The sequence below is a fragment of the Paralichthys olivaceus genome, chromosome 3 (genome assembly GCF_024713975.1).
Source record: "Paralichthys olivaceus isolate ysfri-2021 chromosome 3, ASM2471397v2, whole genome shotgun sequence".
Taxonomy (NCBI): Eukaryota; Metazoa; Chordata; class Actinopteri; order Pleuronectiformes; family Paralichthyidae; genus Paralichthys; species Paralichthys olivaceus.
In genome coordinates, this window is record NC_091095.1 from 24,035,466 (window position 1) to 24,050,177 (window position 14,712).

At 39.5% G+C, this 14,712-nt stretch overlaps 1 protein-coding gene across 1 annotated transcript in view; it reads right to left on the minus strand.

Annotated features, from left to right (window-relative positions):
* Nucleotides 1-14,712, minus strand: part of LOC109625321 (inactive N-acetylated-alpha-linked acidic dipeptidase-like protein 2) — a 428,309-nt gene that overhangs the window by 210,503 nt on the left and 203,094 nt on the right. The window contains exons 7-8 of the mRNA XM_020080522.2: nt 9,209-9,328; nt 4,160-4,292 (exon numbers count right to left, since the gene is read on the minus strand). Coding sequence (XP_019936081.1) covers nt 4,160-4,292; nt 9,209-9,328 — 253 coding nt within the window. The remainder of the gene's footprint in view (nt 1-4,159; nt 4,293-9,208; nt 9,329-14,712) is intronic.

Below are 14,712 nucleotides of genomic sequence, written 5' to 3' on the forward strand. Positions count from 1 at the left end.
CAGCTGACTGTTCGAGGTAATTAGCAGTGGCTTTGTGTGTTTTAGTCAGGAAACAATTTGCTCAATGGCATGAGAGGGTGTGTTCACATTTTGCCTGTGAAAAAAGAAACAAAACATAAAGTATTTGACTGTATTTATAACTTTTCATATGAAATAAAAATGTATATGAATATAGACCCAAGCGGTGGTCTAAGACAGTATCCTCATCATTTACCAGAGGTAAAGAGACAGAGAGACAATCTGTAGGACACCAGGTGCTGAAAAACACCAATGTAAATGTGCCATGCATCACAAACTGCATAGTGTTAGAAAGGGATATGTTTATTTCTGCACCAGTTAATGATGACAGTTATGTTCTTGGGGTGAAAAACACTTTCCCTCCCATACAGAAGCATTCTCTTTCATCTCTGTCATGTCAGTACTATACGACCGATTTCTTAATGACAATGGTTTTTATAAAGACAGGAGAAAATAGCAGCAGTGGGAATAACTTGCATATACTGTATTCTATGAAGTGACAAAAAAAAAAAAATGTTTTCCAGATTTAAACAGCATCAGCAAGAGATTTGACTCTCATAAAGCCAGATGACAGATGTGGCAATGTTGGCCTCATTTTTTTTCTCCTCTCAGGGGCATTACGTTCTGACATTAGGGAGGAATCTGCATCAACTGCGCTCACGTTGAGGGACATGTAAACTCCAGACATGTGAAATGACACAAAAGATAATGGTCTTCCTGGAAAATGAATATATTAACAATACTAAACTAACTAAAATATAATAATTCTGGCCCATTGCCAAAACAATATATAGAGAAAGCAATTGTCAGCACTTTACTGTCTTATTTAGGAGAGTTCATTTTTTAAGCAATCAGAAATGAACAGGACTTTATGAAAAGACATCTAGAATTGCACATATTATTCAGTGATGGTGGCCTATAAGTGAAGTAACAGACAACTAAATTGTGCCAGCACTGACATGACGGGCTCTATGTGAAGCTCACAGTATGTTTGGGATGCTGGACAGGATAGTATTCAATAAAGTTGCAGATTCACAAAGAGCTTTGGCTGCTGTGTTAGCAACTTTTATGGAAAGTATCAAAATGTACCAAGAGAGAACATTTATTGACATAGAAAGACATAGAAATGGTGAGGTGCCATGATAGGTGGCAGCCTGTTACAGCAGCTCCCATTGTGTTTTCTTGAATTTGCGTCTTTTTTTCATTTTGTTTGTGTGTGTCTACCTCTAGTCATTGTCCTGGGGACTTGTGGCTTGTGTTGTTTGGCAACTTTTTCCTAGTTTGCTGCTACTTTCCACGCTCTTTGTTACGAAGAGACATGCAGAGAGGAGCGAGAGCATTGTTTACTCATGCGTCAAGCTGTTTGTGTTGAGTAAACCAATGCTGCTGCCCGGTGCAGGACCTGGAAACCCCAGGAAGCTGCAAAGGAGATGCCGGGGATGCAGAGCTGGAACTAAGCGCAGACTGAAGAACAGAAAATATAAACCTTCATTTCCAGTGGTCTTCATGGGAAATGTGAGGTCCTTGGGGAATACGATGGACGAGCTCAGCTCGCTGATTAAGACCCAGAGGGAATACCGTGAGTGTACACATGGCTGCATTCGGATTTCCTGAACCACAGTGCGGCATTTCCAGGCTTCACTACAATTCGGGCAGACAGGGATTGCACTGTATGTGACTGAAAGATGGTGTAATCCCAGACATTAATGCAAAGACAGTCTCTGTAGCCCAGACTTTGAACTGCTAGCAGTGAAAATGCACCGATATTATTTACAGAGGGAGTCTGCTATTGCTGTCACTGTTTATATACCTCCATCAGCTGATGCCACTGTAGCCAGTGTGTTTTGCCACTATGCTTCAACTGTGCGCGGTCTGACGATGGCGACTACAATTTTTCGAAAAGGTCAAATATCTGAATGTCACTGCAAATCCCACCACTTGCATTAATACAAACAATCAGAGCAATTTTAATTAATTGAATTGTTATTGCATAAAAAAAAAAACTCAACCATAAAAAGATGCATTTGCTGTACACCTTTATGATCATAACTCGAATATCGCATCACCTGTTTTCTTTATTTCATTTGAATATTCTTAGTTGTTAGCCTGCACCTCATGCTGCATAATTCGTACTGAAGATTTTTCCAGGATTAATAAAGAGATGTAACCGAGGCAATGTCTGGCAGTTGGACAAAGTACGCTTGATATGAGTAATGAGGTGTCCTTTTACATCTTCTGTTCTTCTGAGCTGTTTTAGCACCGGGGACCTGAGAGCGGTGCGATTGGTGAGAGACCAGACAGCCAGCATCTGTCTCGCTCTCTTCCACTTAAATACACACACACACACACACACACACACACACACACACACACAGCAGTCCAGACATCTGGCGGGGCTCTACAGGGTCTTGCTACTGTGGTACTGGGACTCTTACAAGGACTGAAGATACTTCAGTGGTAATGACATGTCCCCATTGGCCAGACCGGGCAGAGAAACAGGAAGTGGGGACAAGACTGAGGGTCGGGGAGGTCATCCATCATGGGAGAGTGATTTAAATACAGTAGCTAGACAGAGCTACAGAGAGATATTATGTCCTCTGCCTGAGGCCAAGGTAAGAAAAGTGAGTGTTTCAAACAACGGCTACACTCCAAAGAAATAGTACTTGAACTGATCTGTACTTAAGTTATTAGAAGTAATTAAATTCAATTTTCTTAGAGGTTTAAACACATTTTACCATTGAATGGTTTGTTTCCTACAAGCTATGATTGATCTCATTTTATGGGACTCCTAAAATCTTGCTTGAAAAATATAGCATGTACAGCTGTGATTTATCTGTATGTGTATTCATGTTGTTTCAGAGGTGGGGACTGCATATCAGATGTAATAACAAATTGTCTGATCTGTTTGATTCATGTCTTTTTTCCTGGTGCAAAACACTCTTCATAGATACATACTGTATATTTATGTTCTGATCTTTCTTAACTCTATAACCCAGTCACCAACTTAAACTTAAACAGTACTTTCAGAAAGTATTTTTACATGTGCCCACATTATTGTGTTGTAGATTTAGTTAAAAAGATTATTTAAAAATGATCCTCTTTAATCTATTCTCAAGAACCCAAAATGACACAATATACATTAAATGTTCTCATTTACATAAGTGTTCAGTCCCTTTGCTCTGGGACTGTAAACTGAGGTCAGACTGCTTTCATTTTTCTTAAGATCTGTCCAGAGTTCACCTGTGGCAAATTTAATTGACTGGAAATATGCTCCTTCAATCCATCAAGCGTGTCAGGATGAAAATCAAGACATGAAGTCCTAAGAACTCTCACTCTGTCAACTTCTTTGATGAATATGATGCAAATCATACATCAGAAAAAATAAAACCACTTGCAAAGCTCTAAATATTTGTGAAATGGAAAAAGTTTGGAATCACAAGACTCTTTGTAGAGTTCAACATTTGGCCAAACTAAGTATCAAGGCAGCAAGAAGGGTCTTGGTCAGGGAGGTGACCAAGAGCTCGGAACGCCTTTAAACAAGCTTCATAAGTAACATGAATGACGCAAGGTAACAAACTGCAGCCTGCAAAATGACCATGAAGTTGAATAAACACATCCCTTAAACTGATTCAACACAAACTAACTCTCATAACCCTCATGAGATATGAGACATATCAACAGGTTATGAAGGGTCTTTTTTAGCTTATCCTGTGTATGTGTGTTGAAGATGTGTTCCCCCTCGCTGTTCTGTTGGAAGGGTTGGGGGTGCATGGTGCTGGCTTTGCTACTGCAGGTCATTTAGTCTGAATGAACTCCAGATGAACCGAGAGACAAGTCTCAATAACGTAAGAATTGCTTGAAGGTAAACTTGCCATATTTCAACACTGTTGTAAATAAAAAGTCTCAGTTTGAACCTCTCCATGGACAACGGTACATAAGTGCATTTGTTCACAAGCCAGAAGAACCATGTTGGCTGACAACGCAGAGGGACGTTACAGGATGTAACACAAATTTAATGGGTAGCTTTATACGCTTATAAGAGATGAAAAATAACTATAGCAGTTTTTATGGTTTTCACCTGGGTTGCCTTAAGATGATAAAAAAAAAACAGAGAGTTGGTCATTCAGATACAATCACTCACCAATAGCAGGATTTCCTCCGGGGTTGAGGGTGACTCGGAACGCTTGATTCCAGATTTGGCGGCCGGGGGGGGCATCGCAGGGGTCAACGTAAAGCAGAGCACCCCCAAAACCCAGCTCAGAGAGCAGGGACAGCTGGACATCCACACAGAGACACATTGGACAAGAAACAAAAAGAAAGAGATGGGACATCAGACAAGTACAACACAAATGCACAAAAAGGATTTCACAATGGTAGCCCTTTATGTTTGTAGGAAACAGCAGCAATCACTCAAACCTGTGAAAAGACCCTAATGTTTTTACATTTACATTTACACTTGATTGTTTTCCTGCCACCTGGGGGAAGCAGGAGTATCGCTTCATACATAACATGCACATATTATCATTATTATATTCTGGAAAAAATAAAAATTGAATCAACACATCTCGAAAACTGAACATGAGGTTTCCGTTATAAATTGTCTAGAATTGTATGCAGGGAGTGTGTAGTGTTAGCTCTGTGTGTCTGCGTGTTGTATGCTTGTCTGATATCAATCAGAGATACGAAGGTGCACGAGGAAATAATTCTGACGTTGTTGTTTTCCTCCTCATGATTGTACTGCATTGCTGATTATTTCGCTGCTTCATTGAGAAACAGTCGAGGACCGATTGTGAGTGGGAGGACGTGCACTGCAGCTGCTCCCTGCAGAGCTGAATTTCACTGTTGTCCAGAGGGGATGTAGCGTCCTTGTTTTTTTATGAGCATGGATGACTATTATTGAATATGTGACACCAGCCATGGTCATTCCCCTCTCATGACAACTCTGTCCTTCACAACAGACACACACACACAATAAAACACATTGATGTAAATATGCCCATGCACATGAATCACAGGTACTATGCTTTTGCACACTTGATATTATTAGAATTTATAGGATACAAGTTAAAGGAAAAGCCAGCATAGAGTGGCCCAACACGAGCTATCTGAACAGATTCGTGAACGTTGGCATCGACTCTACAAATCTCCAAACTCTACTGGAGAGTGCTCTGCTCTGTCCCCATTCTGTGCTTTGCTTCTGACAGCGTGTGTGCTGGCTGAGAGTGTGGTCTCCGGTCCCTTTTCCTTCAGCCAATTCACACACATACCTGTTCCCCATTCAGCGATCAACTCCCTGTTTTACCTTCGGCCAGATTGCTCCAGATATTGCTCTTCCAGCCGCTCAGGATCACCTGCTTGCCTCCTCTACTCTACCAGTATTCCGATATTGCCCTGATTAGGCCAATAGTCTAAATAAAAGTATATACCTTTCCCATGTAAAATCATACGAGGAATAAATAATCAAATCTTATCTGAGTTAGGTTACTTAGACATATATACATCTAAATCACATTACAACATTTGGAGACATCAGCATGCAGCAGTTGCCAGCAGGAATATGAATGTAAACACCTTAATCAAAATAGTGTGGTACATTCTGAATAAGGTCAGTAGTCAGAAGATTGGTGTCCATTTAAACGTAGTCAGTGTCATCCAGGAAGACACTACTTCCACCAGAATATAAATGGTTAATGGCTGAATAAAGTCCACTCAGAACAGCTTCATGTTGATTTGCAGTGAGTCTTTCCTCGAAGGAGACAAGTGGATTCAAACCACAGCAGCAAACCGCCGCCCACTGCATAACAGAAGCACCTGATCCCCTCACTGTAGCAGTCAAACGTTCAGGTCCTCATGTTTCTCTTGGTGTACGTCACATATGCACTCCCCCACTTGTGAAGAATACGGTGAAGGACGACTCATCTGACCATATCATTCTATCTCTTCCCCCATTAGTGTGGACTGGTGCTTATGTTTTCTTGCATTCATCTTTGTGATGAGGGGTTTATGCACTGCGGCTCTACCATAACATCCCTCTTCTCTATGTGCTTGTCGGAGGACTGCTCTTGCTGACACAGTCTCTTCATGTCCTGCACTGTTATTCTCAGTCTCCTGGGATGGAGGCGACAAATCACACCAACGCACGGGCATGACGGCCTTCAACTGTGCGCTGCCGTCCACAGCCTCAGACCCTGTGCACCGACTTCTTTCCCAGAGATCCAACTGCAGGCGTCACAGTAGTCTCTGCTCCTAATGAAACAAAAGCCGGCTGAGCCTTTGTGACTGAAGTTCCTGCCGTCCGTGTCTCAACGATTATAACTTTCTTTCTCTTGCCATCATTACATGAAATGTGAATCAACTGTTCCTGCTCTTTTTATACATACCATGGGGCATGATGGGATATTTATTTCCTAATTGTACCATGTAGTGCATTTGTATAAAAGATTCTTTGTTTCTCCGTTCATTCACTGCTATTTTCCATCAGTGTGTCTGTGGTAAGAGAAGACTAACACATGCACACATGACTGACATCCACGTGGATCGAAGTGACAAGCATGAATCAATGCACTTTGTGAATAACTGCAAGAACTTGACAATATACAGTAATGAGCTCACATTGTGATTCTACTCTGCCTCAAATGAGTTGATATGAATGGAGCTAAGGGATCTTTAGCTCAAGACGTGTTCCACGTGTTTGTGTGTATCAAATATGAACTGGGTGTGTGTGCAGCAGTGGGCCTGCAGTCACTGTCACACACTCATTAGTGAGAGTACAGCGCTCATCAATCATTCTTCCCCACTTACATGTAAAGGACGATCATTTCTCTCAGCTGCTGACACACGGGGACATTGTGAAGCACACATGATCAAATTTGTCACAAAATGTGGGCGAGGAGGAAAAATGGGTCAGCAGCCTGTTACTGGAAGGGTCCCATGTGACGCCAGTCAATATCTGCTGTAATGGATTTTTAAAAGGCTCGCTGTGTGAATGTAAATTCACTAAGATGATCTCCTCTTTAAACATTTTTACTTTTTTCCTGGGAACCTCCATTTACTCCTGTTATGGCTCATCAGCAACAATTTTTCACCAACCTCACATTCACAAGTAGATTAAAATTCCATTAATAAAGCAAAGGAAACCGCTACAAATACAACGATCAGCCACAACGTTAAAACTGGGAACTGCTTTCGGTCGCTGTTAGTGATTTAAAGATTTTCTAGTAATTTCAGAGACTGGATCTTTTAAACAATGAAAGTTAACTGTGTGACTTAAAGTAAGTTTGAAAAAAAATCCCAACTCAATGGTCATATGAATTCTGTTCCCAGACCTTTTATCTGCAACTGACCACAACATGTCCACAGGAGAATTTATTATACTACTCTTGTATTTCATGTGCATGAGTGAAATTTGATTGCTTAACATTTAAACCAACACAGATGAGAAATCCTAAAAGTGCTATGGCGGCTCTCATGTAAACAAATCCATCTCCATGATAGGGGGATGATGAAGACCCCATGAAAACAGTTGAAAGCACCTGTTGGGACTCTGTTGAAGTGATACAGTCACTGTGATTTACCATGGCATTATTTTAGAGCTGCTCTTATATAAATAAATAGGATTTAGATGTCTTGAGTTAAGTATTTCACATGAACAATTTCAAGAGTTCTTTGACTATGTGGTTGTTATGTACCTGACAGGAGCAGTGTATGTTGTGTTTTTTTTCTTTCTCTCTTCCTCCCCTATTTGCTCTAAAGGTTAAATCAGCATGATTGGTCTCTACCTATGATTAGCCATGTTGCTAAATCATCCGTCTGTTTTGTCTTGATAGGCTGCTTGGTCAGAGGTCTGTGGAGAAAGGTTGAGGACAATAGGTAAGTTTGGGATACGCTGAACATATTCACACACCTAGGCTATTGTTGTCCAGACACCCCAAGTTATTGGAAGGTGACACCCCATGTATTGGTTACTAGTGGGTCGTAGTCAGGCCTGGTTTTGTTGTACATGTGATTTTGTTTGGCACAACCACATGTTCCCCTTCTCCTCCCCGTTTCTTTTACGTGAACCTTTTGAGTCCAGTTCATACACAGACAGGCAGCTGAACAATAAAACAAATATATTTTCACTATTACTTTGACACCCTCAATTTGATTGTTGTGTTGCTGTCCCCAGCTAGACACATATCCAGGATCCAGTGGGGATTGCTAAAAGTCTGTTAATACAGACAAGCAGTTGTATTTAAAATATGATCATTATGTTAATAATACACATGGTAGTGATAATATTTTGAAAATAATTACACACCTCTGGAATATTTTTTGTCTATTTGTGGTGTAAAGTTTCAAAACATTGAATGTAAGATGTCAATGGTAGAAAATCTATGATTCTCCATCAAAAATGATAATTTTGTACAATATCACACTTTCTGTCAATTTTACTTTTGGATATTTAAATGTATTTAGTGAGCTGACATGTGATTATGTTAAAAAACACATATGGTAGACATTTCCTTTTCTCATATCACACAAGACCTCACTGAGTATGTATTCAGGTTTGCAAAATTGAATTACTTTTAATTGAGTGGAAACTGCAGATAAATGAATCCATAATTAACATGTAAGTAGATGTTTATGTTTTGATTAACTGGATTGGAATTCATATTTTCCCTGCCATCTTCTAATTGACAGGAAAAAAAACTGCCTTGAGCAGAATGTGGCACACATCCAAGCAGAAAGAGGAATAATCAATCAATGCGTTGCTAATGTTATTTCTTATGAAGGCAAATGGATTCAGACATCTTTGCACTGAAGGCTTGCAGACGCACGAGACAGGTATGATAAATTTACACCAAATATAATAAAAAGAGTTAGTAGTGCATGACTAGACATATGAAATATGCCCTGTTCAGGTCGCTCTGCAGTGAGCTGCAGTTTCTTCAAATGCCGGTGAGAAATACCTGCCTGGATACATGTGCATTAAAATACCTGAGATCATTTTTCGAAACTTTAAACAGCCTATTATATAAAAATCAGGTTTTGAGTCATACCATGCTTTTGCTTTTATAGATGAAAAGATCTCATTCCTCCGTTAATATTTTTCCTGCTGTAGCATCAGGTAAATCTCAAGTGGAGCATTAAATCACACGTGTGATTCTCTTATCAGCAGGGCAGGGCAGGAGCACAGCTCTAATCTTACCTTGTACAGCAAGGGTGCTTGGCCAAGCTTGACCACAGCAATCCGGTTGGTTAGGTTTAGGCTGTCTTTGGCTCTCCGCAGGTCATCCACACTGCCGTACCGAACATCCACCACCTCTCCCTGATGAGGAGAAAACAGCACAGAGGCCCAGGGATCAGTCGTTACTGATATCTCACTAAAAGCCCTTTCATCAAATGTTTTCCCAAGATATTTGTGTGTAATAATGTACCAGCCAGATGTTAGGTGGCCTTTATGCCTTCATATGCCTCAGCCAGCTGTGTGCTCACCGGCCTGACAACCACTGAAATTGGCTCTAGAAAAGTGCTGCATATACGGTGGAAGCCTGAGTGAATGTGAATTGTAGTGTAAAATACTCTAAGTGGTCGATGAGGTGAGGCGAGGCAGTTTAAATTATAAAGCATATTCCATACATGGTGGTAGATTCAAGATTCAACAACACACAGACAACATTAAACAAATCCATTTAAATACTTTTCCAGCATATATATATCGTTAATAAAATGCTAAAATACAATGATGACCTTCTAAAATAGTTAAGTTAAATGCACTTAGACGACAAAAGCGCTTTATAAATTCACATAATTTAATTTCAGTAGCGATTTCAGTTTTAATTTTGCCATTTGTATTATTTTATTTGTCAAAACTTATCTTTGGCTGCTTGTGTTGAGATTAATTTAAAGGGTACACAACATCTTATCTTGCAAATTTGGTGTTAGTTACTTAAAACCTGATGTCAACTTGATTTAAAGAAATTTAAATGCCTTTCTCTGCAAAAAGACAAACCTTACAGCCCCTTTTTTAAAATAATTAAGGGATTTGATTCCTGATACAGCAGATCACGGAAATAGCACCCGACTTCTTTACTGCACACTGCAATCACTTTGGCTAAGAGTCTGTTTGCAAGTGTGTGTGTGTGTGTGTGTGTGTGTGTCTGAGATTGAGTGAGTGTCATCATCTCCCAAATTAAAGTGACCTAGAAGTTGTTGAGGAAAGTCAAAGCATTACTTTTTGGGGTCTCTCCCTCTCTTTCTGTGTGTCTCCCATCTCTCTCCCTCTTTCTCTCTCCCCTGCTTTCTCACTGCATCACCTGGGCCTGATTCATTTTTCATGTGGCCTGGGGGCGAGTGTAACACAATGCTGCAGTGGAGAGAAAACAGGGGAAGAGCGAGAGAACGAGAGGGAGGGGGAGCCTGAGTTTGTGCGTGAGCGCAAGAGAGAGAGAGAGAGAGAGAGAGAGAGCACATCTTTTTGCATCAGGAGGAGAGCCCAGGAGAGAAGAGCGAGAGAGATTTATCACTCCTGCCTGCATTTGCATCATAAAAGGCCTCCATTTAAACTGCAGACCATGGAACAGTATGAGACGCAGCAAATTGAAATACAGAGTAACCTCTATAAGCACCGAGAAGGTGCTGCTTGAACTAGATCCATCTCTCTTCTTCCTCTCTGAAATTTTTCTTTAATTTCATCTCTGGGAGGTAATGAAATTAACAATATAGGCTAAGTAGCCTCTGTACGACAGAGAGCATCATTCTCGTGTTGAGGGGATGATTTTTTTCTTTTCTTTGCTCAGCCTGACATCACAAGAGTTTTTCATTAAGCATTTGAAGGATGATGAAGGAGACCAAGACCTCTTTGCTAACTGTTCAGTGTATCTGCTGAAACTCTCGCCAGTGTTTTTAAACTGCATTTAAAAGTTAAACTCTAAAAGTTGTGCAATTGATATGTTGGCTTCCTAAATTTAGGTGTTACATTCACACCCTCTCCAGAACAGAGTCTTTACTCCAGCTTGTATTTATAAAGTGTCGCAAAAAGGAAATCCACACTGGCCAGAAATTCTCTCTGACACATTTTTTGGTTCCATTTTTAGTGCTAAGCTTTTATTTTTCAAATGAGCTCATTACAGACAGTTTTGACAGCTACTTCTGTGGCTGACTGTCTGTGACGTTTTATCTCTGCATAAACATGGCTCATTTTTGCAGTAAGAGAAAATAAAGCTATGCTACAGCAATAGGTAAATAACCTTAACAGTAGCAAATAAAAAATCAACTTGAAGATAATGTGCTCAGCATCCCCCATTAAAACTAAAATTGTCACCTGCTTAGTCATCATGAAGGATATCTCTGATATGTCAACACTTAAAATTGAATGCAGATATTCAGCATTTATTTTTGTTGATATTTGTATTATTGCACATTATAATATTCATACACACAAATAACTATATTTATTTATTTACTCTATAATAATTCTCATTCTGCTAAATCTTTCTATTCATCATATTTCTAAGCTACATAAAAATAAATGAGTGCATAATTCATATCTGTTCGTACCTCCCCATAACTGCTGTTAAATCATGACTGCACATGTTTATATTCACCTTAGCACCTTATAATGTTTTATTATAAAGTTTATTGGCACCTTTTAATGTTTATTTTATTTTTTGCATTAGTTAATGACATTGTACTTTCTTGTTTATTTGCACTAGTGTATTGGTATTTTTGTATTTTTAGTTACTCTTATTTTATTATCTTCTGACACTATTGCATGTTGAGCTGCTTGAGGTGCCTGGGATTTAAGATTTTCATTGCCAACATGTACGCTGTATCTGTTGTGCAGATGACAAATGAAACCTTTGAACCTTTGATTATGTTCTTGTATTTTAGTTGAACTGTAATATTTGAGAGATGCTATGATTTACATCCCAACACTGGCGGATATTATCAAGAGGATGTAACGTATGCGTTCCATCGAGGGGGTCCACTGGCCCATAGTGAGTTTTCAACTTCTTCCATATTCCCAACATGCAACTACTAGTGTTGGTAAAATAAAAAAATAAAAAAATATTTATTCCTCAGCTGATTTTATTCTGAGTGATTTGATATATATATAAATGACCTTTTACCTACATTAAAGTGGAGGAAAGCAAGTGATAGCAAATGTGTGAAAAGAAAAACATGTATGATTGTCTCTGTCTTGCCTGCATGTGAAAGGCTGACGGAGAAAAAGAGAACAGCCATGTGAGGAGGAGACCGAGGAGGTCATGGATTGTTTGCAGTCTGCTGATTGAAGGCTGCTCAGATCCAACCTGTAATTAACTCTAATCACATGAAGTAAACGAAGTGTCTTCACAGTCACACTGTCATTATGTCAGACAACAAGGCTGAGAGAGGGCCAGTGTTGGGAAAGCCTCAGGCAGTCACTGCACATTACCATAGGTTCGACTTCAGTAAAGCTGAATCTGAGATGTACAGGTTATTGGTTAATGTTAAAGATGTCATAATAAATAGGTGGGAACTAGACATACATATAAATGCAGAATGAAATACTATACATTTAAATACACTATTACTGTTTTGGCACACTTATAAGTAAGTCTACATTTTTCACCATGTACAATTTTGTGAGATTCATTTAAATGGCAAAAACCTGAACTTGGCTGATAATGATGATCCTGATTACTGGTGGTGCAGGTATTCATGTGTTTGCCTTGATGCTCCAAACATATTTTTTTGTGAGAATGAAAGCCTGAATATCTGTGCACATGAGAAAAACTACACTTGACTACAAAGACAAACCACAGTTTTTAAATAATTTCTACCTTCTATTGATCTTAAATTATAAGCTTGAAAAGACAGATGTCGACTAATGTATTCCAGTAAACCAGGAAAATATATAATCCATGTGGGGGGGATTTGTATATTGAATCATTCAGTTTTTTCCTCTCTACTAATGTAAGATTATTTTATTTTAGCCTAAAAAACTCTGGTAATTATATTACCACTAAGATGCTTTAAAATGTGTCTTAGCTATATTTCTTTTAATTACAATTACTAACTCTTGTTTAAGGGGCATGGTCCCGATATTAGCTTAAAGAAATCTAACATACTAAATGGTTTTACCTGTTCCCCCGTACAGTCACACTCCTGTGGATTAATTATTGTGGAGACAGTAGCTGCAGAATATTCATAATCTCTTGTGCTCATATTTGCATATTAATGTGGAAAAACTGCTTTTCTTGCAAAGGCAAGAACTCCATTAAGCTCTGAGAGACATAGTTCATATTAATTGCAGCCATGATTTATGTGAAGATAATTGTGATGACATAGTACACGTTTCTAAATAACCTAAATTACCTTAATTACAGATCTTATTAGTATAGTTATACATATTAAATGCATTGTGGATGATGAGGGATTAGGCAGTTTGAGTGTCTTGTTAATTTAAAACCTGTCTATTAACTAATTATATAGACTGAAGAGCAGTATAATCTTTCAGCATTTGAATTAAAATATAATATAGTTAATTATTGAAATATACTTTTTAGAATGTAGCTTGCTTCAAATTAGGCAGTTTTTACACAGAAGGCAAATTGTCAAGATGTTTATCTTGGTTACAAAGAAAATTATAAAATGCATTGTAGTGGTGTATTTATAATTGGTTACGTGGGCTGTTTATGTGTAAGTGAGTAAATGTGTGAGGGTGTTTTGTAATGCATGTGGAGGAGGTTAGATGGAGTAGGGAGTGGGTGTAACGAAATGCAATAAGCCCAGAACTAATAACCAGATTCTTCCTAAATCCTATTGCGATTGCATAAATACAACAGAGCTCTACAAGGAAGAGCATGTCCCCCGCCTGCAGATGGAGCCTTTAGTTTTTGCTTGGCACCAACCCAGGCTGTATAGTCAGCTTAAGGACAAGGGGGTGGGGGAGACCTTCAGAGGAGGACCCAGACATAGCTTCCTGCCCTCACTGACTAGGCTGTGTTTGTCTCCCAAAGGTATAGACTGATGGCATAGGTTCTGTCACACTGGTACTATGCTCTATAGCTCAGCAGTTCCATTAACTGTCTCCTGCCTCCACCTTCTTGCACGCTCCCTCTCACTCGATGAAATATTCAACCCTTTGCCCATGAGATCAGCTGTTCTCTGATGTTCTAAGCTTTCAGTTTTGACATAGGAAGAACCAATTGTGCTGCTCTTCAGAGAGTCCTCTTAAGCCAAGATGCTTCAACCCCCATGTACCAACTCAGGCTCTTCGGAGCAGCTGGGCTCCCACTTATGTACTCAATTCTTTGCATAGCAGATGATGGTGGTGACCATCATCATGACCAGACATTGTCTAGTCAGTCAAGACTCTGATCAAGATCCATCTGCTAGTCTGGGAATAGCAGTGAGGGTGACCAGATTTGTCCAGCAAAAAGAAGCTTCCAATAGAATGCAGCATTTCAGACACTGTCCTCATTGAATGAGGTTCCCAACCTCTCAAATACACTCAAAAATGATTACAGCCGATATGTCAACTTTTGCCCAGAGGCACCTGGGGTTGGGCATAAAATTAACTTTGCATAAACTTCATTGGTTTTGGATGCTAGCACTCCACTCTTCTTTACCAGGCAGCAAGGCATGGTGTAGGGTAGGGGTTAATGGTTTTCCTTGTTACATGCTCAGCTTGCCCCTTGTTAAGAGTTCAGGGGGCATTGGCCA